The sequence below is a fragment of the Syngnathus typhle genome, linkage group LG4 (assembly GCF_033458585.1).
Source record: "Syngnathus typhle isolate RoL2023-S1 ecotype Sweden linkage group LG4, RoL_Styp_1.0, whole genome shotgun sequence".
Classification (NCBI taxonomy): domain Eukaryota; kingdom Metazoa; phylum Chordata; class Actinopteri; order Syngnathiformes; family Syngnathidae; genus Syngnathus; species Syngnathus typhle.
In genome coordinates, this window is record NC_083741.1 from 3,781,642 (window position 1) to 3,808,973 (window position 27,332).

At 45.9% G+C, this 27,332-nt stretch overlaps 1 protein-coding gene across 1 annotated transcript; it reads right to left on the reverse strand.

Annotated features, from left to right (window-relative positions):
• Positions 1 to 18,074: 18,074 nt before the first annotated feature.
• On the reverse strand, positions 18,075 to 22,224 carry LOC133152745 (uncharacterized; the record flags this gene model as incomplete). Its single annotated transcript, XM_061276609.1, has 2 exons — positions 18,075 to 18,165; positions 21,635 to 22,224. Coding segments are annotated over 2 exons (681 nt in total), but the record flags the coding sequence as incomplete, so codon positions are not given.
• Positions 22,225 to 27,332: the final 5,108 nt, after the last annotated feature.

The following is a 27,332-nucleotide window of genomic DNA, read 5'->3' on the forward strand; positions in this document are numbered from 1 at the left end:
AGCAGGGGTGCGTCTCCACCCTATCCTGTATGTTCCCACACCCCTACTTTCAACCCCCACTTTCAACCCCACTCTGTTTCTCTCAGTAAATAAGCACCTGACGAGGCCTGAGTCAGACTTCATTCGACCATCGCTGTAAGCACAGCGACGAGTGAACTCTCCGCCTGCAGGTGTCTAAAATGACTTGCTTGACTCCTGCGTGGTTCTTGCAAAATAAGTTAGAGTGAGCACCACCCTAACAAGTACTGGTTTGTCCAGCAAAAATTTTTGTTTGTGCTGCTTCCGTTTCGTAGATATTACACATTTATTTTATAGCGATGACGTCACCCAGCCCCGCATTTCTCTCCAAATGGACCCAAAATGGTACCGTTTGTTTGTGCTTCGTTTGTGCTGGTTTGTGCAGCAAAAATTTTCATTTGTGCTGTTTTTGTTTTGTAGATATTACACATTTATTTTATAGCGATGACGTCACCCAGCCCCCCCTTTCTCTCTAAATGGACCCAAAATGGTACCGTTCGTTTGTGCTTCGTTTGTGCTGGTTTGTGCAGCAAAAAATTTCGTTTGTGCTGCTACGGTTTCTTAGATATTACACATTTATTTTATAGCGATGACGTCACGTAGCCCCGCCCCCCTATTTACTTTTAAATGGACCCAAAATAGTGCCGTTCGTTTGTCTTTCGTTCGTGCTGGTTTGTGCTGCAAAAAGTTTCGTTTGTGCTGCTACGGTCTTGCAGATATTACACATTTAATTCATAGCGATGACGTCACACAGCCCACGTCACTGTATTTTGTCGCGAATCTCAAGCTCCTGGAATGCTCCTGATGCAGGACGAATACAAGGTAAATATGTTCTTAGCCTTTTTTTTCGTTTCTTTTTAGCTTACAGAAAACTTTCACTGCGGGGAATGGCTTTTAGTACGAGGATATTTCAGTAATTATGTTTGTATCATGCTCATTGATTAATTTCCTTGTTTTCAATAAGCCTATATGATCATTTTTTTCAATTACATCTGACATGCAAAAGGTTCACCGGAAGCTAAATACCTGATGAGTCTATGTCTGCTCCAAAACATTAATTAATGCAACAATTAATACATGTATGTGAAGTTGATGACAGCCAGAAAACGAAACTTGAAAACGTGAAAAAATAACTTTCTTTGTCAAAGGCAGTGCTTCTCAAATAGTGGGGGGCGCGGTGCTATACCTGGGGGGGCGCGTGTGACCCTGGGGAACAGGCTTTTTTTTTGGCAGTACTAGAATAAAGTGTAATTGCGCATCTTCACAGCAGGGGGCAGTGGCGGTTTCATTGTTACTTCTGTGACGTTTGCGACAGTGCAACATTTTACGACTTACAAGACAAGTTAGGATAGTCACGGTGGGGAGGGGGGGGGGCGCGAATAGTTTTCTTCTTGCTAGGGGGGGGCGTAACAGAAAATAATTGAGAAGCACTGGTCAAAGGGAACATTTTCTTTCCAACAATTCAAACAATGGATCACTGCACTGTGTAGAACACAGCATGTGGGAAGATCTTAGTATTTACTGATGCTGCTTTCACTCCACTTCCCAGGTCATTATAGATCTCCCAGGCATATGCAGTCCTCCTGCAGTATGCCACATAATGCCCAAGAGAATCCTGGGTTAGTCCTAGTTCAAAGGCAATGACTGCTCAAAGTAAAAGTCTTCTCTTTTAGCTCCAGACTGGAGGGTAATTCAAGCAAGGCAACTTCCTTGCAACTGCTACCAAGGTCAGTGTCAATCCACACAAACTCTCCCAGATTGTAGCTGTGAGTAACATTACCTGAACACAAAGCCTTGCCTGTATTGTTGTCCTGTGTTTTGAATGAAGACGGACACTGGGAAGGATTTTCAATTGGCCTGAGGCAGAGAGAGTCAGGAAGGCTGAGTCCCTCTTCAGCTGCAGTCTGAAGAGAAACCATGCCACAGGTCTGCAGGACAGCAATGTTTGCACAAACAAGTGAAACTTGCCTTGTTACTTGTTGGCTTAAACTGCAGTACTGTGAGGAGCATTGTTTTATCAAATAAACACTTGGGATATTCCTCATTGCGCTCTCAATTACAGTGGAGATGTGGCATTGTGCATCAATTTGGAGAGCACCAGAGGTCAGGAAGACAGGTTTGAATATTTCCCCCAGAAGTTCTGCCCTCTGTGAGTATACCCGTGGGTTCACACCCCGTGTTGTGATGGTTTTCACCAGGTGGAGGAATTGGTTCCCACGTTCATATTTCAGAACAGTCTTTTCAAATGAAAAACCTTCACAGAAAGAACAGCATAAGCATTGAAAGACAGAATCAAATGAACAAGTATTGAGCACAAACACTTTTGATGTGCGAAGTTTAACAGGCTGTTGATGGTTCCCGTTTTTCAACAATGGTACCTTGACTTTGTTCCAGCCCACTTGTGTATCAATATGCAGCGATTCAGGACAAGGAGAGAGATATGAAGTTATCTTTCTTTTATTTGGTGGGATCGCTAAACCTCTCCAGTTTTCAACTGCACTGTCAGTAGATGCATCTGGCTCCGCTCCAGGATGAGATTTTTTTTCCCTTTTGTTTACTACTTCAGTTTGAGAAGTACTCTAGACATTGTCAGGCTCTTTGACAGTCGTTTCATCACACACATCCTTTTCACTTTTTTGTTTTGCAGAGCAAATCCGCACGTTTCCCTCAATGAAGGTAAGATGACGACCCACAAACCGGTCCACGCGAATGGGTAGGCTTTCATGCTTGAAAAGGCCTTTTTTTTATGTTTTTGAACTCTGCTTCAACAGCTGAGGAACTTGCAGTGATGCTGGTGCTTTTGAAGAGAGGGACCATTATTGCTGTCCAGAGTGGCAAGTAACTTCCAAGTCTTGTTATTTGGGGAATAATCTCAGGGAGAAAGTGGATGTTGTCTCTATCTCTATCAGCCATGGCAAGTGACCTGCTCTCCTCACATATTTCTGTCACCCACTGTCGGACATTAGTCTGGATGTGCTAATTTAATGCATCACCTGGTTCTTGTTCCTCAACTTTCTCATCTGAAATGGGGACAAATTCCTCTGCGATTTGCGCTCTCAAGTATTTCTTGCACTTTTCAGATGGGATAGGGGCTCCAGAATTGTCATTACCCTCTGTCTCACTCAGTGCCACAATGGTGATAGCTCGAAGTTCTTTTGCATGTTGTAAACATTGTGACTTAAGAAGCTGTGCTATTGACCTAACAAAGAAATCCTTAACACAAGGTCTTTTGTTTTTTAGGCAGTCCCATCAGCAGATCATCTTAATACAGTGTGCTACATCTACCCTGACAAAAAAAGGGGGTAGATGTCCAGGTTGATTCCCACTTGAAATGTTAAAGCACTCATTGATGTACGTAGCTCTTCAGATCAGGTAAAAGCTTTGACTAGAGCTCCAAGAATCGCCAGAGAAAAGTCACTCACTGCTTCTTTAGGAACAGATGCACCTGCATGGATCCATTCCTTCAGCCACTGTGTGATAGCATTAACATCATGCTTCTCTGACAGCATCTGCACGACTGGGACACTGGAGCTGGTATTCCCTGTCATAACACCCTGATACGGGAAGATATGGCCAGACATGCTTTCTGTCACTCACTGTTATTAAAACAAAAACCAACACCAAATAGTAATATTTTCGTAACAATCTCACGTTTTGTTCCCCTTTTTACAAACAAACGAATACTTCCACCCCTTGCCTGCTATGTTTTGTCTAAAGAACCATCATCCTTCAGCTCACTGTCCAAGGCCTTGGCCGTTGGATTCCCATATCTCAGAGATTGCCACAACTCCAAATCTTAAAACTATATTTGGTCATCCTCGATTTTGGCAAAGTTCTTACTGAGAGTCATGCTATTAAAGCAGACTCTCAGAAATAGAAAGAAATAGAAATATGCGAATGAATGAACGAGAGACAAGAAAAATACAAATGCTTTGAATACTTTTGAGTAGTATTGGATACATGGACCCTGTAAAGCAGGGGTGGCCAAACCTTTTGACTTGCGGGCCGAATTGGGTTCTAAATTTTGACCGGGGGGCCGATCCAGGAGCAGATAGATGTAGTGTTTGTGTGAAGTAATATAAATGACATGTAAAGGTCATTGCATAAAAGGTTTTTACTTTTAGTAGATACTAAAGCATGGATATTAAAAAAGGCTTTTTGAAAACAAATGCATTTCTTAACAGCATTAAAATAATATTTCACCAAAGAACTACTATCAGTGATTCTTATTAAATATGACACTGTTATGATGAATAACATTTTCGATCACTTCAGCGCATACAGGTCAGATTTATGAAATATGTATGTTTATCTAATGAGGCAAAATCACATCCAACGGCAAACATTCTGACCAAATTCATCATCTTGAAGAATCAGTGAAAGAATACATCTAAATAAAGTAATAAAGAAATCAATAGGTTTCCCTTTTTTGCTAGTGCCTCAGAGTCTGGAGTAAAATTTGTTGTGGTAATTGTTAGGGTGGTGCTCACTCTAACTTATTTTGCAAGAACCACACTGGAGACAAGTTAGTCGTTTTAGACACCTGCAGGCGGAGAGTTCACTCGTCGCTGTGCTTACAGCGTTGGTCAAATTAAGTCTGACCCAGGCCTTTTCAGGTGCATATTTATTGAGAGAAACAGAGCTAGGTTGAAAGTGGGGGTGTGGGAACACACAGGATGGGGTGAAGCCGCTCCCCTGCTGATCAAAGCATAGCAGGGGGCCTTTTACGACTTTCTGTAAACAAAGCAACTTTGATTGCTTCCTCTGCGTCTAGTCAATCAGTTGAAAAGATCTTAGCACTTTGGTCAACTACTTTTGTCTAGACAGGACAAGCTAGTTAAATTATTACAGGTTACATTCCAACATAATCATACAATGAAGATATTCTGCAAACCCTAACAGTAATTCTTAGGATAGAGCCGAGGTGTCGGTCCGTTAACCGAGATCTGTGACGGGCTTTGTTGACGTTCATGTGGCTGAACGTCTTCTCACACACGTAGGTCGAGCCAAATTGTCCACTCTTTTTTAACATTCGGCACTCAGTGTGCACCTTTCTTTTCTTTGGGCCACTCTTTTTAATGGAAGGATTCCAGTGGAAGGTTTGTGGGTGGCATTAGCGTAAAACTGTATCTGAAAACTCAGCGCGCGAATTACAAGAATATTGACGTCACAGCCGACACGCGAAATTCGGCACTGATAGATGAAATTACTACTTACTACTGAGTACGCACACACACTTGTGAGTGTGCACCGAGCTTTCTGACATGGCTCCCAGGAGTAAATGCGCGGACATTATACTCTTTCATCACGGCAACATCTTCATTACAAATCAAACAGACACACTTTCTGTTGATTTGTTTGAAGAAATACTCATTTTCCCAACGTGTTTGAAATATTCGACACTCACTTGCTATTTTGCATTTCTTCGGTGCAGCCATTTCTGGGGACTCGCAGTAAAAGTTTTTCTTCGCTTGATTTCATTTGTGTGTCGGGCTCCTTCTAGTGTTGAAACTGAGAAGTGCAACAGAGTTGAGCTCAAGCTTCTTGTGCGGGCCATATTCAATTATGTTTTCAAAATTTGCTGCGGGCCAATAAAAACTGGTCCGCGGGCCGCAGTTGGCCCGCTGGCCGTAGTTTGGACACCCCTACTGTATAGTAACTGTATGTGTATTGGTCTCAATAGGACAAATTAACATTAAAATTTATCAGGTCTTATCAGGAGATACAGTATATGGCAGTGGTCCCCAACCACCGGGCCGCGGACCGGTACCGGTCCGTGGGTCACTTGGTACCGGGCCGCCAAGCTGCACAGAATTTTCATTTTTTTTTTATCGATGATCAATTAATTCAAGTCAAGACACTCGTCCCGGTCACGTGACATGTTTCCCCAGTCGAGCCCGCAAAGCTAATATGTGGCGACAGGCTAACTAACCAGGCAATGAAGCCTTCAAAACTGCTTCAACACATGGAGACCAAGCATCCTGCAATAAAAGACAAGCCTTAATCATTTCGGGTGTCATTGTCTTCGATTACGGCTAGATGGGACCGGCTCGTTTCTGAGAAACAAACTCAGTGCTCCCTCTAATTCAACGTAGTGGTGAGTTTTATTTTTGTCATTTGTACTTGTTTTTATGTCAGTCGTATCATTTTATTTCATCGTATTTATATATTTATTATAAATGTATTATTTATTTATTTATATAAATGTAGTATTTATTTATTTATATAAATGTATTATTTATTTATATAAATGCCGGTCCGCAAAAATATTTCTGACATGTAACCGGTCCGTGGCGCAAAAAAGGTTGGGGACCACTGGTATATGGTTCAGTGGTCAGTGCTTATGTCACGAGAAAGTTCTTAACTGATCACTCATCAGTTCCGCAAAAGATTTGCTGAATGATGCCACTATGACTCAGTCCAGGTTCATTGATTTCTTACGGGGTTAATAATCTCCTTTATTGACCTTTATTGTCACCAATGGAATCATAACAAATGGATTGTTATTCAAATAAAATACCACAGCTAGAGGAAATAAAATAAAATACAACTTGTAGACAAAACAAACCAGCCATACGTATCGGCTGAAAGAAAACAGAGACTAACACAGTTAGTTGGAGGGTGTGTGAAAGGCGAGGGGAATGGATGAATGAATACGTTTGTTTCAAACATGTAAACTATACATCAATCAGTCAAATGAAAAAATAAAAAACAAGGTGAAAATCACTTACTATGACTGTAGAAATGCTAGGTACAAACAGTATACAATATACAGCACAAAGTGGGTAGAGTTTATTTAATTAAGTTAAAGTTAAAGTCCCAATGATCGTCACACACACATCTGGGTGTGGTGAAATTTGTCTTTTGTATTTAACCCATCCCCGTGTGATTTTGATCCATCCCCTGGGGGAGAGGGGAGCAGTGAGCAGCAGCGGTGCCGCGCTCGGGAACAATTTGGTGATTCCACACCCTATGCAATTTAAGACAGAAATAACAACACAATCTTTAGTTACCTGTAAAAGAGTTGTTACTTTACCTATTATTGTCCGTGACTTTCACATGAACAGAAGATAAAAATGCAATCAAACTATGCAATTTCAATGTGGTTATACCTCATAAGTGTCAATTCTTTAAAGGTTTAAATGGATGGTTCACCCTCCTCAGGAATCCCAGCATCCCTATTAGGGATATCAACTCGATTCATTTATGGTTGACTATTCTGAGCTGAAGGCAAAAAATGTGGGTTCGGTGACTGATAGTATGTATGACCTGCATTATTTTGGGGTTTCCCATATGTCAATGCTGGTAGTGGTTTTGGTGGGGGCAGTGCCGGGGTTGTCTGTTGAAATAATGGCAGTGAACTAACCTGCGATACAAATCTAGGACAGTTTCGAGCTATGTGTCCATACTGATTACACACCTAACATTGGTAGTTTTGATATGGATTGTAATATACATAAAATTGATTCCTGTTGTTTGAAGTTTTACCTCTGCTTTCCCACGGCCCTGCACACGGCTCCTCTGGCCATTATAGTAAAAAGAGTTACCGTGCCGATCCTCTGTTTGTTGCAATCTTGAACCATTCTTCTCTTTTTTCTCAAGTTGTTTCTTCAACACTCGCAGCTGCATGTTTTTTATTTCTCGATCAAGGTCCTCATCCTGTTTATTTTCTTCCTCCTGCCTCTTATCACAGCGGTTTAAAAATTGGCACAAATACTTTCCCCAGCTCTCCAGAGACAATGAGTCTGGGTCCACAATGCCGTCTAATGCATCCAGTATCTTTTTTGGTTGGGTTTTGTAAATTGCCTGCTTCATCAGAGACTGTAGTGTCAATGGATATTCACCCGTCTCAGCCTCCCATAAGAGGCGAACACGTTGAAAATACTTGGCAGGGATTTCCCCCTTCTCACACCCTACTTCACCCATAGCCTTGGTACAGGGCCGGGAAGGGTACATCAAGTAAAGTGCATCCCACACACGTTGAGAAATGGGGGAGAAAGGGTGACTGTCCCTCAAATCTGCAATGTTAGCCTGCCTCTCAAGAACCTGCAAATCTCCCGGTGTCAAATGCGCTAAAAGACATATACGTACATCTCCCAGTGCAGCGTTCGGCAGAACCAATTTACAAAAAGCCGCAGCCCATTTTGTTCCTCCTTCCGAAGGAGAGGGCAACTGGCTATGCAACATATTAGCTTCAGTCAACAAAAGAGGATCATATTGTCTAGAAATTATTCTGCCCGTCCTATCAGTGGCTTCTACTAACGGGGCTTGGAAATGCCTGTTTTGGTCACCATCTCTTTTCGCATTCATTTCTCTAGTAACAACCCATGATGCACGTGTGTTAGATACTGAACGTTCACTTCTGTAGGCATCAGGCATGCTTGGCTTCATGGACTATGAAGGATATGCAGTGAAGCCAGCGCTAGGCCATCCCTTATCACGTTTTTGTTGTTTTAAAGGCGTACTATTGGTGTCTGTATAAGTCTTATCTGGTTGTCTCAATGGCACAAAACAATCGGCAGGCGCCCGGCCCATCCCGTCTGTTAATACATCCTGTACCACAAACCCTTTCTCATCCGATGTACCTTCTTCTGCCACAATTTTGTAAATATCTCCTTTACAGAGGAATAGTATTAGCATTGCCACAATCTATGTTGCCTGTGACCGTTACTAAATCCTCGACAAACGGTTCATCCAGCTCCATAAAATGTGGTCCCTCATTGTCACTGTCTTCTAGCCCAATGCAGGGCCTTCCACCCCCCTTTTTCTTTGTCAACTCTCTCACTTTGTCACTTAGATAGCGTACCGTTTCAGATAAGGCGGCCAGCTCATCTTTGTATTTCCCTTGGCCCCACACCATAGTCATTGAGCCTTCTATCTCACACGTCAAAGTCCCTTGCTTAATGTCAATCACAGGTGCCTGCATCACATCAACAAGCGAATGACCCCGGGCCTTCAGCACCTCAGGGCCACGCTGTGCAATATTTTGACGGTTATTTCTACCAACTATCTGCGTTTTCCTCTGTTGAGCAGAAGCTTCAAGCTCACTTTCAATTTTATCCCCCTCACAAAAAGCTGGATGTGTAAACACCATCCATCCATCCATCCATCCATCCATCCATCCATCCATCCATCCATCCATCCATCCATCCATCCATCTTCTTCCGCTTATTCAGGGTCGGATCGCAGGGGCAGCAGCTTTAGGAGGGACTCCCAGACTTCCCTCTCCCCAGCCACTTCATCCAGCTGATCCCAGGGGGTCCCAAGGCGTTCCCAGGCCAGCTGAGAGACATAGTCTCTCCAGCGCATCCTGGGTCATCCCCGGGGTCTCGTACCGGTAGGACATGCCCGGAACACCTCTCCAGGGAGGCGTCCAGGAGGCATCCTGGTGAGATGCCTGGGCCACCTCATCTGGCTCCTCTCAACGGAGGAGCAGCGGCTCTACTCCGAGTCTCTCCCGGATGACCGAGCTTCTCACCTTATCTCTAAGGGAGAGCCCGGACACCCTGCGGAGGAAACTCATTTCGGTCGCATGTATCCTGGATCTTGTTCTTTCGGTCACGACCCATAGCTCGTGACCATAGGTGAGGGTAGGAGCATAGATTTCTTCTGCCCTCTGGGAAGAGGTATAGGAGCCTGCGCTCCCGCACCACCAGACTCAACAACAGCTTCATACTCCAGGCTGTTAGGATCCTGAACTCGCTTCCCCTTTCGGCGTAGCGTCCTGTACTTTTGCGCTACGCTTACTGTCTGCTGTATGCACACTGGCTCCGTTTTGCTCCGCTTATTTATTGTGTAATCTGTTTATTTATTATTTATTCATCATTCTTATTATTTATTGTTTGTGCCTTCTTGTTTTTATATTGTGTCGTTTACTTGTATGTCTATCGTGTAATATGTCTCGTCACCGTGGGATAGAGAAAACGTAATTTCGGTTTTTTTGTGTGTCTTGACATGTGAAGAGATTGACAATAAAGCTGACTTTGACTTTGAGATTGACCGGTAAATCGAGAGCTTTGCCTTTTGGCTCAGCTCTCTCTTCACCACGACGGACCGGTACAGAGTCCGCATTACTGCCGACGCTGCACCGATCCGCCTGTCTATCTCGCGTTCGTGAACAAGACCTCAAGATACTTGAACTCCTCACAATCGGGCAGGATCTCATCCCCGATCCGGAGAGGGCATTCCACCCTTTTCCGACCGAGGACCATGGACTCGGATTTGGAGATGCTGACCCTCATCCCGACCGCTTCACACTCGGCTGCGAACCGCTCCAGTGAGAGCTGGAGATCACGGCCTGAAGAAGCCAACAGCACCACGTCATCTGCAAAAAGCAGAGACGCGATGCTGAGGTCCCCAAACCGGACCCCCTCAACACCTCGGCTGTGCCTAGAAATTCTGTCCATTAAAATTAAGAACAGAATCGGTGACAAAGGACAGCCTTGGCGGAGTCCAACCCTCACTGGGAACGAATCCGACTTACTGCCGGAAATGCGGACCAAACTCTGGCATTGGTAATACAGGGACCGAATCGCTCTTATCAGTCGGCTCGGCACCCCGTACTCCCGAAGCACCCTCCACAGAACCTCCCGAGGGACACGGTCAAACGCCTTCTCCAAGTCCACAAAACACATATGGACTGGTTGGGCAAACTCCTATGCCCCCTCGAGGATCCTGCCGAGTGTGTAGAGCTGGTCCACTGTTCCACGGCCAGGACAAAAGCCACACTGCTCCTCCTGAATCCGAGGTTCGACCTCCAGATGGACCCTCCTCTCCAGCACCCCTGAATAAGATAAGATAAGATAAGATAATCCTTTATTATTCCCTCAATGGGGAAACTCCTATGTTAGCAGCAGTACACTTAACATATACACACACACACGCATGCGGGGAAGGGGGTAAAAGATTTTAAGAAGTAGAAGGTATATATAATTAAAAAAAATATGGACAGTGTATACAAAATACACAATACACAATATACAGTGGAGATAAAAAAAAAAAATATTAGATAAAAAAATGGTGCAAAAAAAAGTGCAAAGAAAGCAGGTAAAAGAGTGTGAGGTAGACAGATATTGCACATAGTGTGATTGCACATATGGTTATTGCACGTTATTGCATGTTATTTTGTCCGTTAGCTACGGTGATCGGCCTGGTTGTACAGTCTGATGGCAGCAGGGAGGAAGGACCTGCGATGCCTCTCTGTGGTGTATCGTGGGTGACGAAGCCGGTCGCTGATGGAGCTCTCCAGGGCTCTGACAGTCTCATGAAGGGGGTGGAAGACATTGTCCATGATGGAGGACAGCTTAGCCACCATCCTCCTCTCCCCCACCACCTCCACCCGGTCCAGACTGCAGCCCAGGACAGCGCCGGCTTTCTTCACCACCTTGTCCAGCCTCTTCCTCTCCGCTGCAGTGATGCCGCTGCTCCAGCAGACCACCCCATAAAAAATGGCGGACGCCACCACAGAGTCATAGAAGGTCCTCAGGAGGCCGTCCCTCACTCCGAAGGACCTCAGTCTGCGCAGCAGGTGGAGTCTGCTTTGGCCCTTCTTGTATAGGGCCTGAGTGTTAACAGTCCAGTCCAGTTTATTGTTCAGGTGAACACCCAGGAACTTGTAAGAGTCCACAATCTCTATGTCCGTTCCCTGGATGTTCACCGGCGAGGGGGGGACTTTGCGCCGGCGGAAGTCCACCACCAGCTCCTTCGTTTTCCCAGAGTTAATCTGGAGGCGGTTCCGCCGGCACCAGTCCACGAATCTGTGATTCAGTTCTCGGTACTCCGTCTCGTCTCCGTTGTTAATGAGACCAACGATGGCGGAGTCATCCGAGAACTTCTGGAGGTGGCAGGTTGATGTGTGGTGGGTGAAGTCAGCTGTGTAGATGGTGAAGAGGAGGGGGGCCAGGACGGTCCCCTGTGGAGCTCCTGTGCTGCAGACCACCGTGTCAGACACACGGCCTCCTGTCCTCACAAACTGCGGTCTGTTTGTGAGGAAGTCCAGGACCCATGATGTCAGCTGCTGGCAGGCTCCAGCATGGTGCAGTTTGTTCCCCAGCAGTTCTGGCTGGATGGTGTTGAAGGCACTGGAGAAATCATAAAACATGATCCTCACAGTGCTTCCAGCCCGCTCCAGGTGAGCCAGGGACCTCTGCATGAGGAAGATGACGGCGTCCTCAACCCCGATGCTCGGCCGGTAGGCGAACTGCAGGGGGTCGGTGGAGGAGCTCACCAGGGGGCGCAGGTGGTGGAGGACCAGCCTCTCCAGGGTCTTCGCCAGGTGGGATGTCAGGGCCACCGGCCGGTAGTGGTTGAAGTCACTGGGGCGAGATGACTTGGGCACTGGTACCACGCAGGACGTCTTCCACAGCTGTGGTACCCTGTGCAGCCTCAGGCTCATGTTGAATATGTGCTCCACGATCCCGCACAGTTGCCCGGAGCAGGATCTGAGCAGCCTGGAGGTGATGCCATCTGGACCCGTCGCCTTCTTCACCTTGAGCCTGGCCAGTCCTCTCTCCACCTGGGCTGTGGAGAGCACCATGCTGGGTGGTGGGGTGGTGGGTGGGGTGGGGTGGGCTGCAGGGGGGATGGTTGGTGGGTTCGGTGGAGTTGAGAATGGGCTGGGGGGTCTTGGAGGGGGTGTAGCAGGGGGCGGGGTTGAGGTGAGAGTCCTCGGAGCAGAAGAGGCTCCAGTCGGGGGAAGATCCAGCAGGGCTGGGTGGGTGGGGGGAGGAGTGGATGTTTGTTCAAACCGGTTGAAGAACCGGTTCAGGTCATTCACCCACTCCTGATCCCTGTCCAGCGCAGGTCTGGAGTTGCTACGTCCTGAGATGGTGTTCAGGCTCCTCCAGACCCCGCTGATGTTGTCCCGCTGCAGTTGGTCTTCCATCCTCCTCCTGTAGTTGCTCTTCCCCTCCCTGATCTTCTTCCTCAAGTCCCTCTGCACCGTTTTCAGCAGGTCCCTGTCTCCCGATTTAAAGACCCTCCTTTTGTCCCTGAGCAGGTCTTTGATCTCAGGGGTGATCCAAGGTTTGCTGTTTGCAAAAACTGTAACTGTTTTGGTGGGTATGGTGGAGTCTACACAAAAGTTAATGTAGTCCGTGACGCAGCTGGTGAGACCGTCGATGTCGTCCCCGTAGTCCTCACAGAACACGTCCCACATCGTGGTCTCAAAACAGTCCTGAAGAGTCTCCAGAGATTCTTCAGACCAGATCTGTCTGGTGTGGGTGACTGCTGGTTGCCTGTGCACCAGAGGCTGATACAGGGGGAGAAGGTGGATCAGATCGTGATCAGATCTTCCAAGGGGGGGGGAGGGGGGATGATGTATATGCCTCCTTAAGGTTGGCATAAAAAAGGTCCAGTGTTTTATTTCCTCTGGTACTGCAGGTGACATATTGGCTGAAAGTTGGAAGCGTGGATGAAGGAGAGGCATGATTGAAGTCCCCGGTAACAAGGAGGAGGGCATGTGGATGCTGTGTTTGCAGCCTGCTTACACTGCTGTGCAGGACATCGCGGGCTGCATCGGCATTAGCATTTGGGGGGACATACGCAGTTATCGCGATAACGTGCGAGAGTTCCCGCGGCAGGTAGTGTGGCCTCAAGCTAACGGCTAGCAGCTCAATGTCCGCGCTGCAGAGTTGCTCCTTGATAGTGATGTGCCCAGGGTTACACCATCTATCGTTCACAAACACAGCAAGCCCCCCTCCTTTCCTCTTACCGCTCTCTCGTGTCCTGTCTGCCCTTATCAGGTTGAATCCGTCCAGAGCGACGACAGAGTCCGGTGTTTGCTCCGTTAGCCAGGTTTCCGTGAATAGCAGCATGCTACATTCCCTGTATTCCCGTTGGTGCCGTGCCAGCGCCGTTAGCTCATCCATTTTATTGCAAATGGATCTCACATTCCCGGTGATGATGGTGGGGAGTGTGGGCTTGAAGCGGCGTTTCTTTTTTCGGCACATAACACCCGAGCGTTGTCCTCTTTTCCTCCTCTTCAGCTCGGGGGAAACATTGGGCTTGTAGCCTGTTAGCTTCCCTTGGCTACAGAGGGCTAACAGCTGACCACGGGTGTAAACAATGGAGCGTTTACTGCCTGCTTCGGCGGTTGCTGGGGTGATGAACCAGGTGAAAAATAGATAAAATAAGACGGCCAGCCTCACTGTTTTCGCAAACATGTTTCTGCCCGGTAAAAAGAAAAGCACAGGACTGAAAAAAAAAGAAAAAAGAGTAAAAAAAGAACATATAAAACGAGACAATATACAGACGAGTCGACGGAGCTGCTGCAAACGTGTCGGCACTACCGCAGCGCCAACGAACATCGCGGCGCCAACGAACAGCCAACATAGACCTTACCAGGGAGGCTGAGGAGTGTGAAGGGGTGTCGGTGGAATTGAGGACGTCTTCGAAGTATTCTCCCCACCGACTCACAACGTCCCGAGTCGAGGTCAGCAGCACGCCATCTCCACTGTAAACAGTGTTGACTGTGCACTGCTTCCCCCTCCTGAGACGCCAGATAGTGGACCAGAATTTCCTCGAAGCCGTCCGGAAATCATTTTCCATGGCCTCGCCAAACTCCTTCCACACCCGGGTTTTTGCCTCAGCAACCGCCGAAGCCGCGTTCCGCTTGGCCATCCGCTACCTGTCAGCTGCCTCCGGAGTCCCGCAGGCCAATATGGCCCGATAGGACTTCTTCTTCAGCTTGACGGCATCCCTTACCGCCGGTGTCCACCAGCGGGTTCGGGGATTGTCGCCACGACAGGCACCAACAACCTTACGGCCACAGCTCCGGTCGGCTGCCTCAACAATGGAGGCGCGGAACATGGTCCATGGTCCAACTCAATCTCCCCCGCCTCCCCCGGGACGTGGGAAAAGCTATGCCGGAGGTGGGAGTTTTGTTAAAAGTTAAAGTTAAAGTCCCAATGATCGTCACACACGTCTGGGTGTGGTGAAATTTGTCCTCTGCATTTAACCCATCCCCGTGTGATTTTAATCCATCCCCTGGGGAGAGGGGAGCTGTGAGCAGCAGCGGTGCCGCGCTCGGGAATCATTTGGTGATCTAACCCCCCAATTCCAACCCTTAATGCTGAGTGCCAAGCAGGGAGGCAATGGGTCCTATTTTTATAGTCTTTGGTATGGCCCGGCCGGGGTAAGTTGAAGCTCCTCCTGACAGGGGATTCTGCCAGACGTTCCCAGCAGACCCTCACAGAGCGTTTGGGTCTGCCAGGTTGGACGGGCATCTTCCCCCACTATCGGGGACAACCCACCACTAGGTGGTGATCAGTTGACAGCTCCGCCCCTCTCTTCACTCAAGTGTCCAAAACATGCGGCCGCAAATCTGATGACACAACTACAAAGTCAATCATCGAACTGCGGCCTAGGGTGTCCTGGTGCCAAGTGCATACATGGATACCCTTATGTTTGAACATGGTGTTCATTATAGAAAATCCGTGTCGAGCACAGAAGTCCAACAATAGAACACCGCTCGGGTTCAGATCGGGGGGGCTGTTCCTCCCAATCACGCCCTTCCAGGTCTCACTGTCATTGCCCACGTGAGCATTGAAGTCACCCAGTAGAACGATGGAGTCCCCAGAAGGAGCGCTCTCCAGCACTTCCTCCAGGGACTCCAAGAAGGGTGGGTACTCTGAGCTGCCGTTTGGTGCATAAACACAAAAAACAGTCAGGACCCGTCCCCCCACCCGAAGGCGGAGGGAGGCTACCCTCTCGTTCACCGGGGTGAACCCCAATGTGCAGGCGCCCAGCCGGGGGGCAATAAGTATGCCCACACCTGCTCAACGCCTCTCACCGTGGGCAACTCCAGAGTGGAAGAGAGTCCAGCCCCTCTCGAGAGGGCTTGTACCAGAGCCCAAACTATGTTTGGAGGCAAGTCCGACTAGGTCTAGTCGGAACTTTTCTGCCCACTCACCAGCTCGACTCCTTTCCACCCAGAGAGGTGACATTCCATGTGCCTAGAGCCAGCCTCTGCAGCCGGGGATCGGACCGCCAAGGTCCTTTGGCCGCCGCCCAGCTCACTTTGCACCCGACCCCTTTGGCCCCTCCCCCAGGTGGTGAGCCCATGGGAAGGGGGACCCACGTTTTCTTTTCGGGCTATGCCCGGCCGGGCCCCATGGGCGAAGGCCCGGCCACCAGGCGCTCGCCTTCGAGCCCCACCTCCAGGCCTGGCTCCAGAGGGGAGCCCCGGTTACCCGCGTCCGGGCAAGGGAAAACTAGGTCCAATTTTCTTAATCGTCGTAAGGGGTTTTGTGAGCGGTGATTTATCTGGCCCCTCACCTAGGACCCTTTTGCCATGGGTGACCCTACCAGGGGCATGAAGCCCCAGACAACATGGCTCCTAGGATCATAGGGGCACGCAAACCTCTCCACCACAGTGAGGTGACGACTCACGGAGGGGATGTGTAAACACATCCCGACAAAATCTGATCAAATCCTGTATGTTTCAGACCCCTTTTTGTTTTTTACCTCGATCTCCTTGATTTGCAGTGACCATCTCATTTATAGCCAACTGGTCTTTGGTTCTTAACTGCCTTAAAATGGCCCTTTTGGCCTCCTTATTTGGGAGTTCCCCCTCTAGGGGACCAACCCCTCCCAACAATTTCTGTGTCCAAATCTGGCACTTTCCTTCATATGTTTTCTGGTATTTATGGGGATAATTTAATTTTAACAATCTCAATACAACATCAATTTTCTCCCCTAGCATGCTCTTTCCACCTTCTGTCACTCCTCTATTTTTCGCCAGCATTTTTTCTTTATTTTTTTTCATCTCCGACTGCACTTGCAATCTCCCCTACACTATTCCCCAATTCTTTCACTCAAAATAAAAAAAAACATCCATGAATTGAAATGTATTGGCCGAACACGGTGGTCAATTATGACCTCACAACCACCAGAGCAACAACAGAGCAACAAAACTCAGCAGTAAGTTGATTCGCAAGCGCTTGTTTTTTTTTTTTTTCAATGTACGTAACCAGGTCCCACACAGTGACCTTTCGTGACCTCACACAGTGGACACAGAACTCTTTTAACTTAACCAGACCCCACACAGTGGCCTTCCGTGACCTCACACAGTGGACACAGAGCTCTTTTAACTTTACCAGACCCCACACAGTGGCCTTCCGTAATCGCACACAGAGATCACAAGCGCTTTCAAAAGAACATAAACTAGATAATTCTGGCATTTACCATAACTCACACAATTTTTTCATTACTTCAATATTTTTAGTAATTTATAGCAGATATTTAACCATAAAACACAATCCTTGTTCTCAGAAATTTCAACAATCTACCCCCATAGGCGTAGGCAGAAAATGTTCTTATCAAAAAGAACGTATTCTGCTCACCTTACTTTTGGGCCCAGTTGAATTGTTGAAATTTCCGCGGGGATGGCGTGATGTCGAAAAACAGGATCAGCGAGCATAAGATCCGGGTCACGGCACCATCTGTTAGGTTCGTTCCCAGTTCTTTATCATTAATGCTCGGTATGCTAACAGTAGATTCCAAGAGGCAGCCTTCACAGTTTAACTATTTAATGTATGCCAGAATGATCGATGCACAGCTGTAGAGCCCTTTCTGCGAGATGCGGAAGAAGGTCACTGAACGTTGCTGGAAGGCCCAGCTGGATTCACCTCTGGACTCACAGAAAAGAACCTGTGATCCAACTCTTTTGGATTAATCTCAATGTGACTGTCGAAGGACGGAAGATGCCACAAGTGGTCTAAACAAAAAGGCTACCTGGAATGGACTACACGTGTTTCATCCATGAAAATGAAACCCACAAATGCATTAAATGAAACCCACAAATGCATTAACAACTGCTCTCCAGGAGGAAACTGGATAGGGGTTTTGGACATCACTGCTAAGTGCCAGGATGGGAGAGCCATTTCAAGGCGTAAGGGCTCTCCTACCAACATGGCTGCACCATCGTACGGGACCTACTTCATTCAGAATGGCTCGTGGCTTTGTTGTCACAAGAGTTGTCCGATGCTGCCCGCCAACTGGACACGAGTGTGTGCACGAGTGTGAGTGACAGACCACACCTACAGGATACAACATAATCAGCTGGCGACGGCACACAACTTCCTGGACATCGACGCAGGGCTGTTGTAACCTTTGAACCACATTACTCTGTCAGGGGTGCGAATGTCCCTGACAGCCACAAAGTGTGGTCCGTCGGAGACAAAATCGTTCATGCGCTTTTTCCTTGGATCGGAGTTGGAAAACAATCACGCTTCATCGAGACCTTGAACTATTGTTTCCAATCTTTTCTGAATCTCTCTCGGTGCAGGTCAATGATGGACATAACAGATAGATTCAGGCTATTGGACTAATGGTCTTGCAAAACAGGATGGTTCTGGGCTTGATGACTGCAGAGCAAGGTGGCGTGTGCCACATCATTGGGACTTCCTGTTGCACATACATTCCAGGAGTTAATGACACTCACATCAACGACGCCGTGAATTCACTTTAGAACTTACAGCAGGCCATGTCAAAACACAAAGTCCCACATCAATGGGATTTCTTTTCATGACTATTCTCTGGGGCTTGGTGGCAACTGCTGTTGAAACCTGCGACTCCTATGCTTGTTGTGCTGGTATTGTTGTGCTCATTTACGACCTGTGCTATCTCATGTTTGAAGTCAGCTGTATCGAGATCTGTGTCTTCTACCGTAGCTGAAGTGCGAATACAACATCTTAGGCATGTCGGATGTGATGATTTTAATGTGCTACGGACAGAAGATTGCGATAATGCTGATTAGCTGAACGTTTTTCACAGAAACTTGATTATTTCAAAAATGCCTCACAATTGATGAATACAATGATGTTTGTGTTTTTATTTTTCTATCTTGATTATATTTTCTTGCTTATGTTTGTTAATCAGGTTGACAATCATATGATAAAAAGGAGCGATATGTTAGGGTTGATAGATTAAGTCAAGTCAAGTCAGGTTTATTTGTATAGCCCTAAATCACAAGCAGTCTCAAAGGGCTTCACATAGACAAAAATTGACAATTATTCTCAAAGCATCCCCTGATCCTAAGCTCCCAAAAGGGCAAGGAAAAACTCAAAAAAAACCTACCAGGGGAAAATGAGAAACCTTGAGAAGGGACCACAGATGGAAGGATCCCCCTTTCAGGATCACCAGGTTGAAATGGATGCAGAGAGGGCACAAATGATACAATATGGAAATCAATGAAATAAAAAGTGGATGTCCATGTCAGAGCGAAGGGCTGCCGAAGGAGCTCTCAATTGTCCTGGCAGTGTCTTCGATGAGGTTGAGCTGCAGTTCCCCCATCCTTAATTGGCCCACGAGAATCCAGATAGCCGCTGACAGCTTGGGTGCCACCTAACCACCTCCCCAGCCGAGGAGGGGGTGGAAGGGGTGGAGAGGGAGAGAAAACAAACTCCAGCCGAATCGGCCATTACAGGTTAGTTAAAGGCCATGTCATAGAAATGTGACTTTAAACGTGTCTTAAATGTTTCTACTGAGGTAGCAAGTCTAATATCCATTGGTAGGCCATTCCAAAGCTCTGGAGCCCGCTAGACCCTGCAGACATTTTCTTGGCCCTCGGTGTCGCTAAAAAGACCAGCGTTTTGCGAACGAAGGTTACGAGACGGAACATAAGGAACAACTAGTTCGACAAGATATGAAGGCGCTAAGCCATGCAGTGATTTATTGGGTAATAGAAAAACCTTGAAGTCACATCTTAAATGGACCGGGAGCCAATGTAAGTTGGCTAATATTGGGGTAATGTGATCAAATTTTCTTGTCTGTGAGAGCAGCCTTGCAGCAGCATTTTGTACTAACTGTAGACTTTTGATCCGGGACTTAGGAAGACCAGAGAATAGTACATTACAGTAGTCCAGGCGCGACGTGACAAACGCATGTATAATAGTTTCCGCATCACCGGTCGAGAGGATCGGACGAATCTTTGCAATATTACGAAGGTGAAAAAACACAATTCTGGTTATATTCTTAATGTGCTTTTGAAAGGAGAGAGTTTGGTCAAATATTACCCCCAGATTAGTTACAGTAACGCTCTGAGTGATAGTACGGTTATCTATAGTTATAGCGGTTTCCTTGAATAAGTGTTGATAACGAGTTGGACCAATTATCAACATCTCAGTTTTATCTGGGTTAAGACGAAGGAAGTTGAGAGACATCCATTGCTTGATCTCCGCAAGGCATGCCTCAAGATTACAACAATCCCGCGGATCTGTCATCGATAATGGGATACATAATTGGGTGTCATCCGCGTAGCATAGAGAACTAATATTATATTTACGTATTATGTCCCCAAGCGGAATCATATAAATATTAAATAGAATTGGTCCGAGAACCGATCCCTGTGGGACACCACACGTAACGTTATAGAGCTCCGAGGACGCATTGCCATGGACCACTCGGTGCGTCCTGTTTGATAGATAGGAATGGAACCAGCCTAGTGCTGACCCTGAAATACCAACACAACTTTTAAGATGCCCTAATAAAATATCGAAGTCTACAGTGTCGAAGGCAGCACTAAGATCGAGTAGTAACAGTACAGATGAAGTGTTTGAACCCATAGCTATGAGGAGATCGTTAGTCACTTTAGCAAGTGCTGTCTCAGTGGACTGATTAGCTCTAAAACCAGACTGAAAAGAGTCATATCGATTATTCTCGACCATGTAATCAATAAGCTGCTGCGCTACTACTTTTTCAAGAAGTTTTTCTATGAATGGGAGGTTTGAAACTGGCCTATAATTACTGAGACAGTCCGGGTCAAGATTTGGTCGCTTAAGTAACGGTTTAATGATAGCGGTTGTATAGGCTGTTGGCACTATCCCAAAGGAGACAGACAGATTGATTATATTTAAGACGGACGGTCCTAAAATTTGAAATAATTCTTTAAGTAGTTTGGCTGGAAGAGGGTCGAGTAAACATGTTGTTTGTTTAGCCGCACTAACCAATTGTGTAAGCCTTTCAAGGGACACGCTTTTGAAAGTTGAGAGGGTTGTTGCATGATCATCAGCGTTGGTACACGGCGGGCTCAACCGAGCGATTGGAATGGTATTCTTGATCTCGTCCCTAATGGATTCAATCTTTTGAGCAAAAAATGTCATGAACTCGTCAGCTGAGTGGAAGGAACTATCGGGGGTCGGCTGACGTAGAGTCAGCTTTGCCATTGTATCAAATAGGTGTTTTGGATTGTTTTTATTGAGATTAATAACTTGCGAAAAATACCGAGTTTTTGCTAAAATAAGCGCGTCTGTATATTTCAGGAGACTTGGAAAACCTCAAGTTTGGTTAGACGCATCTGCGCTCATGCTTTCTACATAATTGCTTAAGCGTACGCGTTTCATCTGTGAACCACGGAGTAGGCAATTTGCGGCGAGTTTTCAGACGTAACGGCGCCACAGAATCAATGGCATTTAACAATGTCGCATTGAATTCATTTGTAAGATTATTAATAGAGCCGGTGTATGCGGGAAATATAGCGGTTGCCGGCGACAGTATCTCAGATAGCGCAGTTGCAGTCATGGAGTTAAAATTACGGCTCCTATAATTCTGATTGCTTTGACAAGGAACTAGAATTTCAAATTTTATTTAGTAATGATCAGACAGAACAGTAGTGTATGGCAGTACTGCTATATTTGAGGTTGCAAGTCCTCGGGATAATACCAGATCTATGGTATTTCCATTCTTATGCGTTGCTGCCTGTACGGCTTGCGTAAAACCAAACGTATCAGTTAAAGTCTGAAACGCCGAAGTAAGTGGCTCTGACGGTAAATTCATGTGGATGTTGAAATCGCCCATGATAATTATATTATCCGCATTGGTTACTTGATCAGCCACGAATTCTGAAAATTCATTCAGGAAGCCAGAGTAAGCCCCGGGTGGACGGTAAATAACAGCAAGATAAAATGACGGTAAAGCGGTGGATCGGACAGTGAGAACCTCAAATGTTTTAAATACGTTGATCGAACGAGGCCCAAATCTAAGCTCGGAATTCAAGATGAGGGCAACACCCCCACCCTTTTTTCGAAGACGCGCCACATGCGAGCTCACAAAATTTGGAGGCGAGGCCTTGTTAAGCGGCAGCAGTTCATTAGGTTTTAACCAGGTCTCGCAGAGACCAAAAACGTTTAGATTGTGTTCCGTGATGAGGTCATTAACGAGAACTGCTTTCGTTTGAAGAGATCTAATATTCATAAAACCGAGTTTAAGTGTAATCGGTCGATCAGGGTGCGTATCTATCGAAGGATATTTAATCGAGATGCGAGTAAGATTGTGTTCTCTAGGCCTCATCACCTCTCCAATATTTGTTAGCGCGGTGGGACGATACGACCGTGGGAATCTGATAGTAAATATTTGTTACCCGTGTAAAATAATCTGAAACAGGCACCGTTTCATCAGCAAAACCGGTCAGGGTGGAGTGATAGGATTTGTCTACTACACCAGTAGAAAGAAAGTGTGTTTATGTGTACTGTAGCACTATTCAAACTGTCACGCTCTAGTCTACACGAGGAGCTATGTGCATGCTGGAAGTCTAACCTAGCGCTAGTTAACTTTAGCTTAACAGACTCCAAACCCATATTGGTAGGTGGTCTAATCACCTGTGCCCCAGCCTGCTCTAAAGTGACCTGTCATGTGTGGCTCAAACATTAATCTATATTCCTAGAAAGAGTGAAGGTGCCTTCACGGTTAGGATGAAGGCCGTCCTTCCTCAGCAGGTCGGGGCGGCCCCAGAAGGAGGGCCAGTTATCTATAAAATACAGTCCCTGCTTTTTACAGAACCCAGCCATCCATCGATTAAGGGAGACTAATCTACTAAACCTCTCATCAGTGTCTCTCCCAGGCAGGGGGCCAGAGACAAATACTCGATGCCGACTCATCTTTCTGGCGAGTTTGATCCTATGATTATGTTGGAATGTAACCTGTAATAATTAACCAAATATGTCCCGTCTTAAAGTAGTAGATAAAAGTGCTAAGATCCTTTGAACTGATTGACCAGCTGCAGAGGAAGCAGTCAAAGTTGTTCTGTTTACACAACATCGTAAAACACCCCCTGCTATGATTTGACCAGAGGCCAGGGGTTTCACCCACATCCTGTCCACTCCCACCCCCACCATGCTTCTCTCAATAAATATGCTCTTGCAAAAATCCAAAGTCAGACTTCGTTCGATCATCGCTGTATGCACAGTAACGAACGAGCGCTGTGGCATACTGTCTCCCGTGTGGTTCTTGCAAAATAAGTTAGAGGGAGCACCACTCTAACAGTCATTCCCTGTTAGCTTGTCGTATGTTTTGTCTGACGGTGTCTCTATAGGTTGAAATCCTTAAACAACCGTCTCTTTACAAATTAGACAAACACAATTGCCTTGATTTTCAGTGAAGAAGTAATGTACCGGTTTTTTCCATGTATAATGCGCAAAATTTAACTAATTTATTATCCTAAAATCTGGGGTGCGCATTATACATGGGTACAAAAAAAAAATATATATATATTATTTTTATTTATTTTTATTTTTTTTAACCGGATATGATATGTAGGCCGCCATTACAGATGCGCTTTCTTCTCTGCTGTTCACTTCAAACACGCTCCATACGAACACAATGCTCTCGTATCAGACGCTTGCTCGATCACCTGCTCGTTTGCTGTCACAATGTACCCTACACAAATCCGAAACATTTCTTCGCTATCGAGTTTGCTAGCGCATGCGCAGTGATACTGACCGGCAGAATAACATCCGGTTGTTCCCAAAGATGATGTTTTTTCTGAAATAATTTTACGTTTATGTACTTAAGTAGGAGTCAAAATTTGGGTGCTGTTAGGGTGGTGCTCACTCTAACTTATTTTGCAAGAACCACACTGGAGTCAAGCAAGTCATTTTAGACACCTGCAGGCGGAGAGTTCACTCGTCGCTGTGCTTACAGCGATGGTCGAATGAAGTCTGACTCAGGCCTCGTCAGGCGCTTATTTATTGAGAGAAACAGAGTGGGGTTGAAAGTGGGGGTGTGTGAACACCCAGGATAAGGTGAAGACGGTCCCCTGCTGATCAGAGCATAGCAGGGGACTTTTTACGACGTTCTGTAAACAAAGCAACTTTGATTGCTTCCTCTGCAGCTGGTCAATAAGTTGAAAAGATCTTACCACTTTGGTCAACTACTTTTGTCTAGACAGGACAAGCTAGTTAAATTATTACAGGTTACATTCCAACATAATCATACGATGAAGATATTCTGCAAACCCTAACATCTCCCTCCTGTTTTATCATATGATTATGTCAACCTCGATCAATCAAACACAAGTAAGAAAATACAATGAAAGCAATAACTTCCAGTGAAGATGAGGTTTTTCCTCAACACTCCAGTCCAAATTGTGTGTGTAATTTTAAAAACCTGCGGCCAGATTAAATGCAGGAAAAGAGTTACACGGTCCCTCTGCCTTAGGCGACCAGAATGTTATCAATCAAGATAAAAATTGCTCGTGATTGTTCAGCCGTTGGGGGCTTGGCACGCCCACTGGTGGAGGGTGAGCACGATTCTCACCCCCTTCGCAGATCTGCTCCGTCCGGGGAGAACTTGGAAATATCTGCTGCGTGGTCGTTGTCTTCAGTGGCTCAGGGTGGACTACCTGGCCACCAAGGGGGAAGAGGATTATTCTGCCTCTGTTTGTACCGGGGGCGGGGACGCTGTTGATGGCGGGTCTGGTTCCTGGCAGGAAACCTTCACCGGGGCGCACTGGGACAGATGATACCACGTATCTCCTTTGCCGGCCAGCCGGACGGCATGTGAGATGGGCTCATTCGAGATGTTTCTTCTGCTCCTCCCATCACTGTGTGTTGAATTCTTACGTGTCCTGTTAAGACTCCAAAAACAATCACATTTGACAAAACATTGAATTTTACAGTAGATTAAATCATTCTACTCCCCCACCGTTTTGACACATTCACGTAATGTGTCAATAGCGTCGTTGGGGAGCGAAAAGGACCAGCAAGGTGTCTCTGACACATTATCATACCCATCCCAGCTGGACTAGATGGTCCTGTCTTGTCCAGCCACAGGAAACGGGCCTTCTCCATTGAACCATTTGACGTCAATGGTGCCCCTGAGTAATCATCAAATCCTATTCATCTCAGTTTGTACTACACTTACAGGCGAGAGGGATCTTATCTTCAATTTTGATCACGTCGCCTCCACATCAACCTACCTAGGCCATTCATATGCGCGCACACACGTACAAACTAACAGACACAAAGGCACCCATTCATTCACCATCACATCTCAACCTCTGTCCCACCTTCCAACATCTGTGGAGACAATGGAAAAGAACGGTCCATGTGCAACACCACAGGAGCCGTCTCCCACAGCCTTTTCACACCACAATACCACACTCCCCCTGCTACAGTCCAGTCTCAGTGGAGACAATGGAAGGCAGGAAGGCACAGGTGAGACACCGGAGTCGCAAGCTCCTGCAATCCTTCCACAAACCAATTACAACAAAAGCCCAAATCATTTATTTCCGTTTGGGAGGATCACAACGGCCAAATTTTACAAATGACAAACCTCAAGACGCGACGCAGGTCTTGGAACCACATCGACGACCGCCAAACGCAAATGCCGGGTCAAGGACTGTTCTTCGCCTGTTCTTTGCAACTCTTGTAGTCAATTTTATTGCCCTTTTGAACTGGGCAGATGGGGTGTTTGTGAGAAGAGTTTGAGCACTTCCTAATGATTCCCCCTAACCAAAGACCATTTATGACAGGGGCTATCCCATTTATTGCCTCCTGTTTTAGAGGAGATTCTCTGGTCTTTGTCGGATCTGGGCTGGGGGAATGGATGTTAAGTCCTGTAGCAAATGGTTCCTTTGATCAGTCAAACAAATGTTGATTAGCCTAAGCGCGTGCCCTTCCAAACATTTACAGCACTTCCTCATAGCTTCTTTAGTCATTTTTCAATCATCTTCCAATTGTTTACAGCACAAGTTAGAAAAGCTCGAGAAAATTTTAACTTAATAGCATGACGCCAAATGTGTTAGAGAATCCATATGTCGTAAAGTGTTGTATTTTTACTATCTTTCACTATCTGTCCTACTTACTCCCCCCTTCTGAGGCTTGGCATCGCCCATGCCTCACACCTTGACAAACCTTTTTGGGAGAATGTGTTCTTTACTACATATGAGTCCATTATTTAATTTGACTTTCTTTCCAAAACGCTTCTCAATTTCCCAGTTCACACATCTTCTGCATGTGTTACTGGTTCTCCAGTTTTTTCTCTAGTTAATTATCACTCCAAAAGCAACCTTTACTTTTCTTTTGTCTGTTTTTTTTTTTTTTTCTTAGCATTTAACTTAAATTTCGTTATACGTGTTACAATGACAAATAAAGATCTACCTATCTACTCAAAATCACTCTTCCTTCAAAGTCGCTCGACTAATTTTCCATGGTAGCCTCCAACAACTTCAACCACTTAAGCTGTATTTTCCTTTCAGTCAGGCATTCAGTCATCAATGCTCATTTGCATCTCACACACAGCCTCCAAAAAGGAGTCTTTCCATCACATTGGTCCCAATTCATCCAAGCACTCCACACAACATTCACATACCATTTTCAACTCAAGGTTCCTGATAGAACAATCCACCAATCCAAAAAAAACTCAACACAAAAAAAACTGCTGGCAAACTAATCAGGATTTTTTCACTGTTTTTAAATTTGAAGAACTCAATCTCTCAGGTTCAGCTCACATATAGAAGTTTGTATAATCTTATAACACAACCAGTCAACTATTTCTACTAAATGTCAATGTCTTAAATTCACAATTTTGATTCTTCCAATTCCTGAAAGCATGTTCATGTTCTGTTTCTTATTTAACATGCGCTATTGTGGATCAATTTTCTGCTCGCAAACAGATTTCTCTCTTTTCCTCTCATTCTTATCTTTCAATTGTTTTTGTTCTGCGGTGCAAATTGGATAGACCACAGTCTAGCAAATTTCTTTATACTAAAAGTTTAGCCAATTTTCATCATTTTAACACACATGCACAGCTCTCGCGCGCGTAAGGTAGCTCCCAGCACCAATGATTCGTCACAGGCTGGCCATTTCCTGTGGTCGATCATGAGCTAGTCCCTCCCACGCACGCGAGGACAGCACATTCTAATTTTTCATTTATCTTCTCGAAGCAAGTTACATTTATTTACAACTTGATTTGCAAATTTTTACTTCAGTGAACACACACAATTTGATCTCTGGTCATTTGTCATTGGGCATACAACAGCATTGCCATACTTCTCGTATGGACAGGAGCTCTAATAATCTAAAAAACGTTCTAATAAT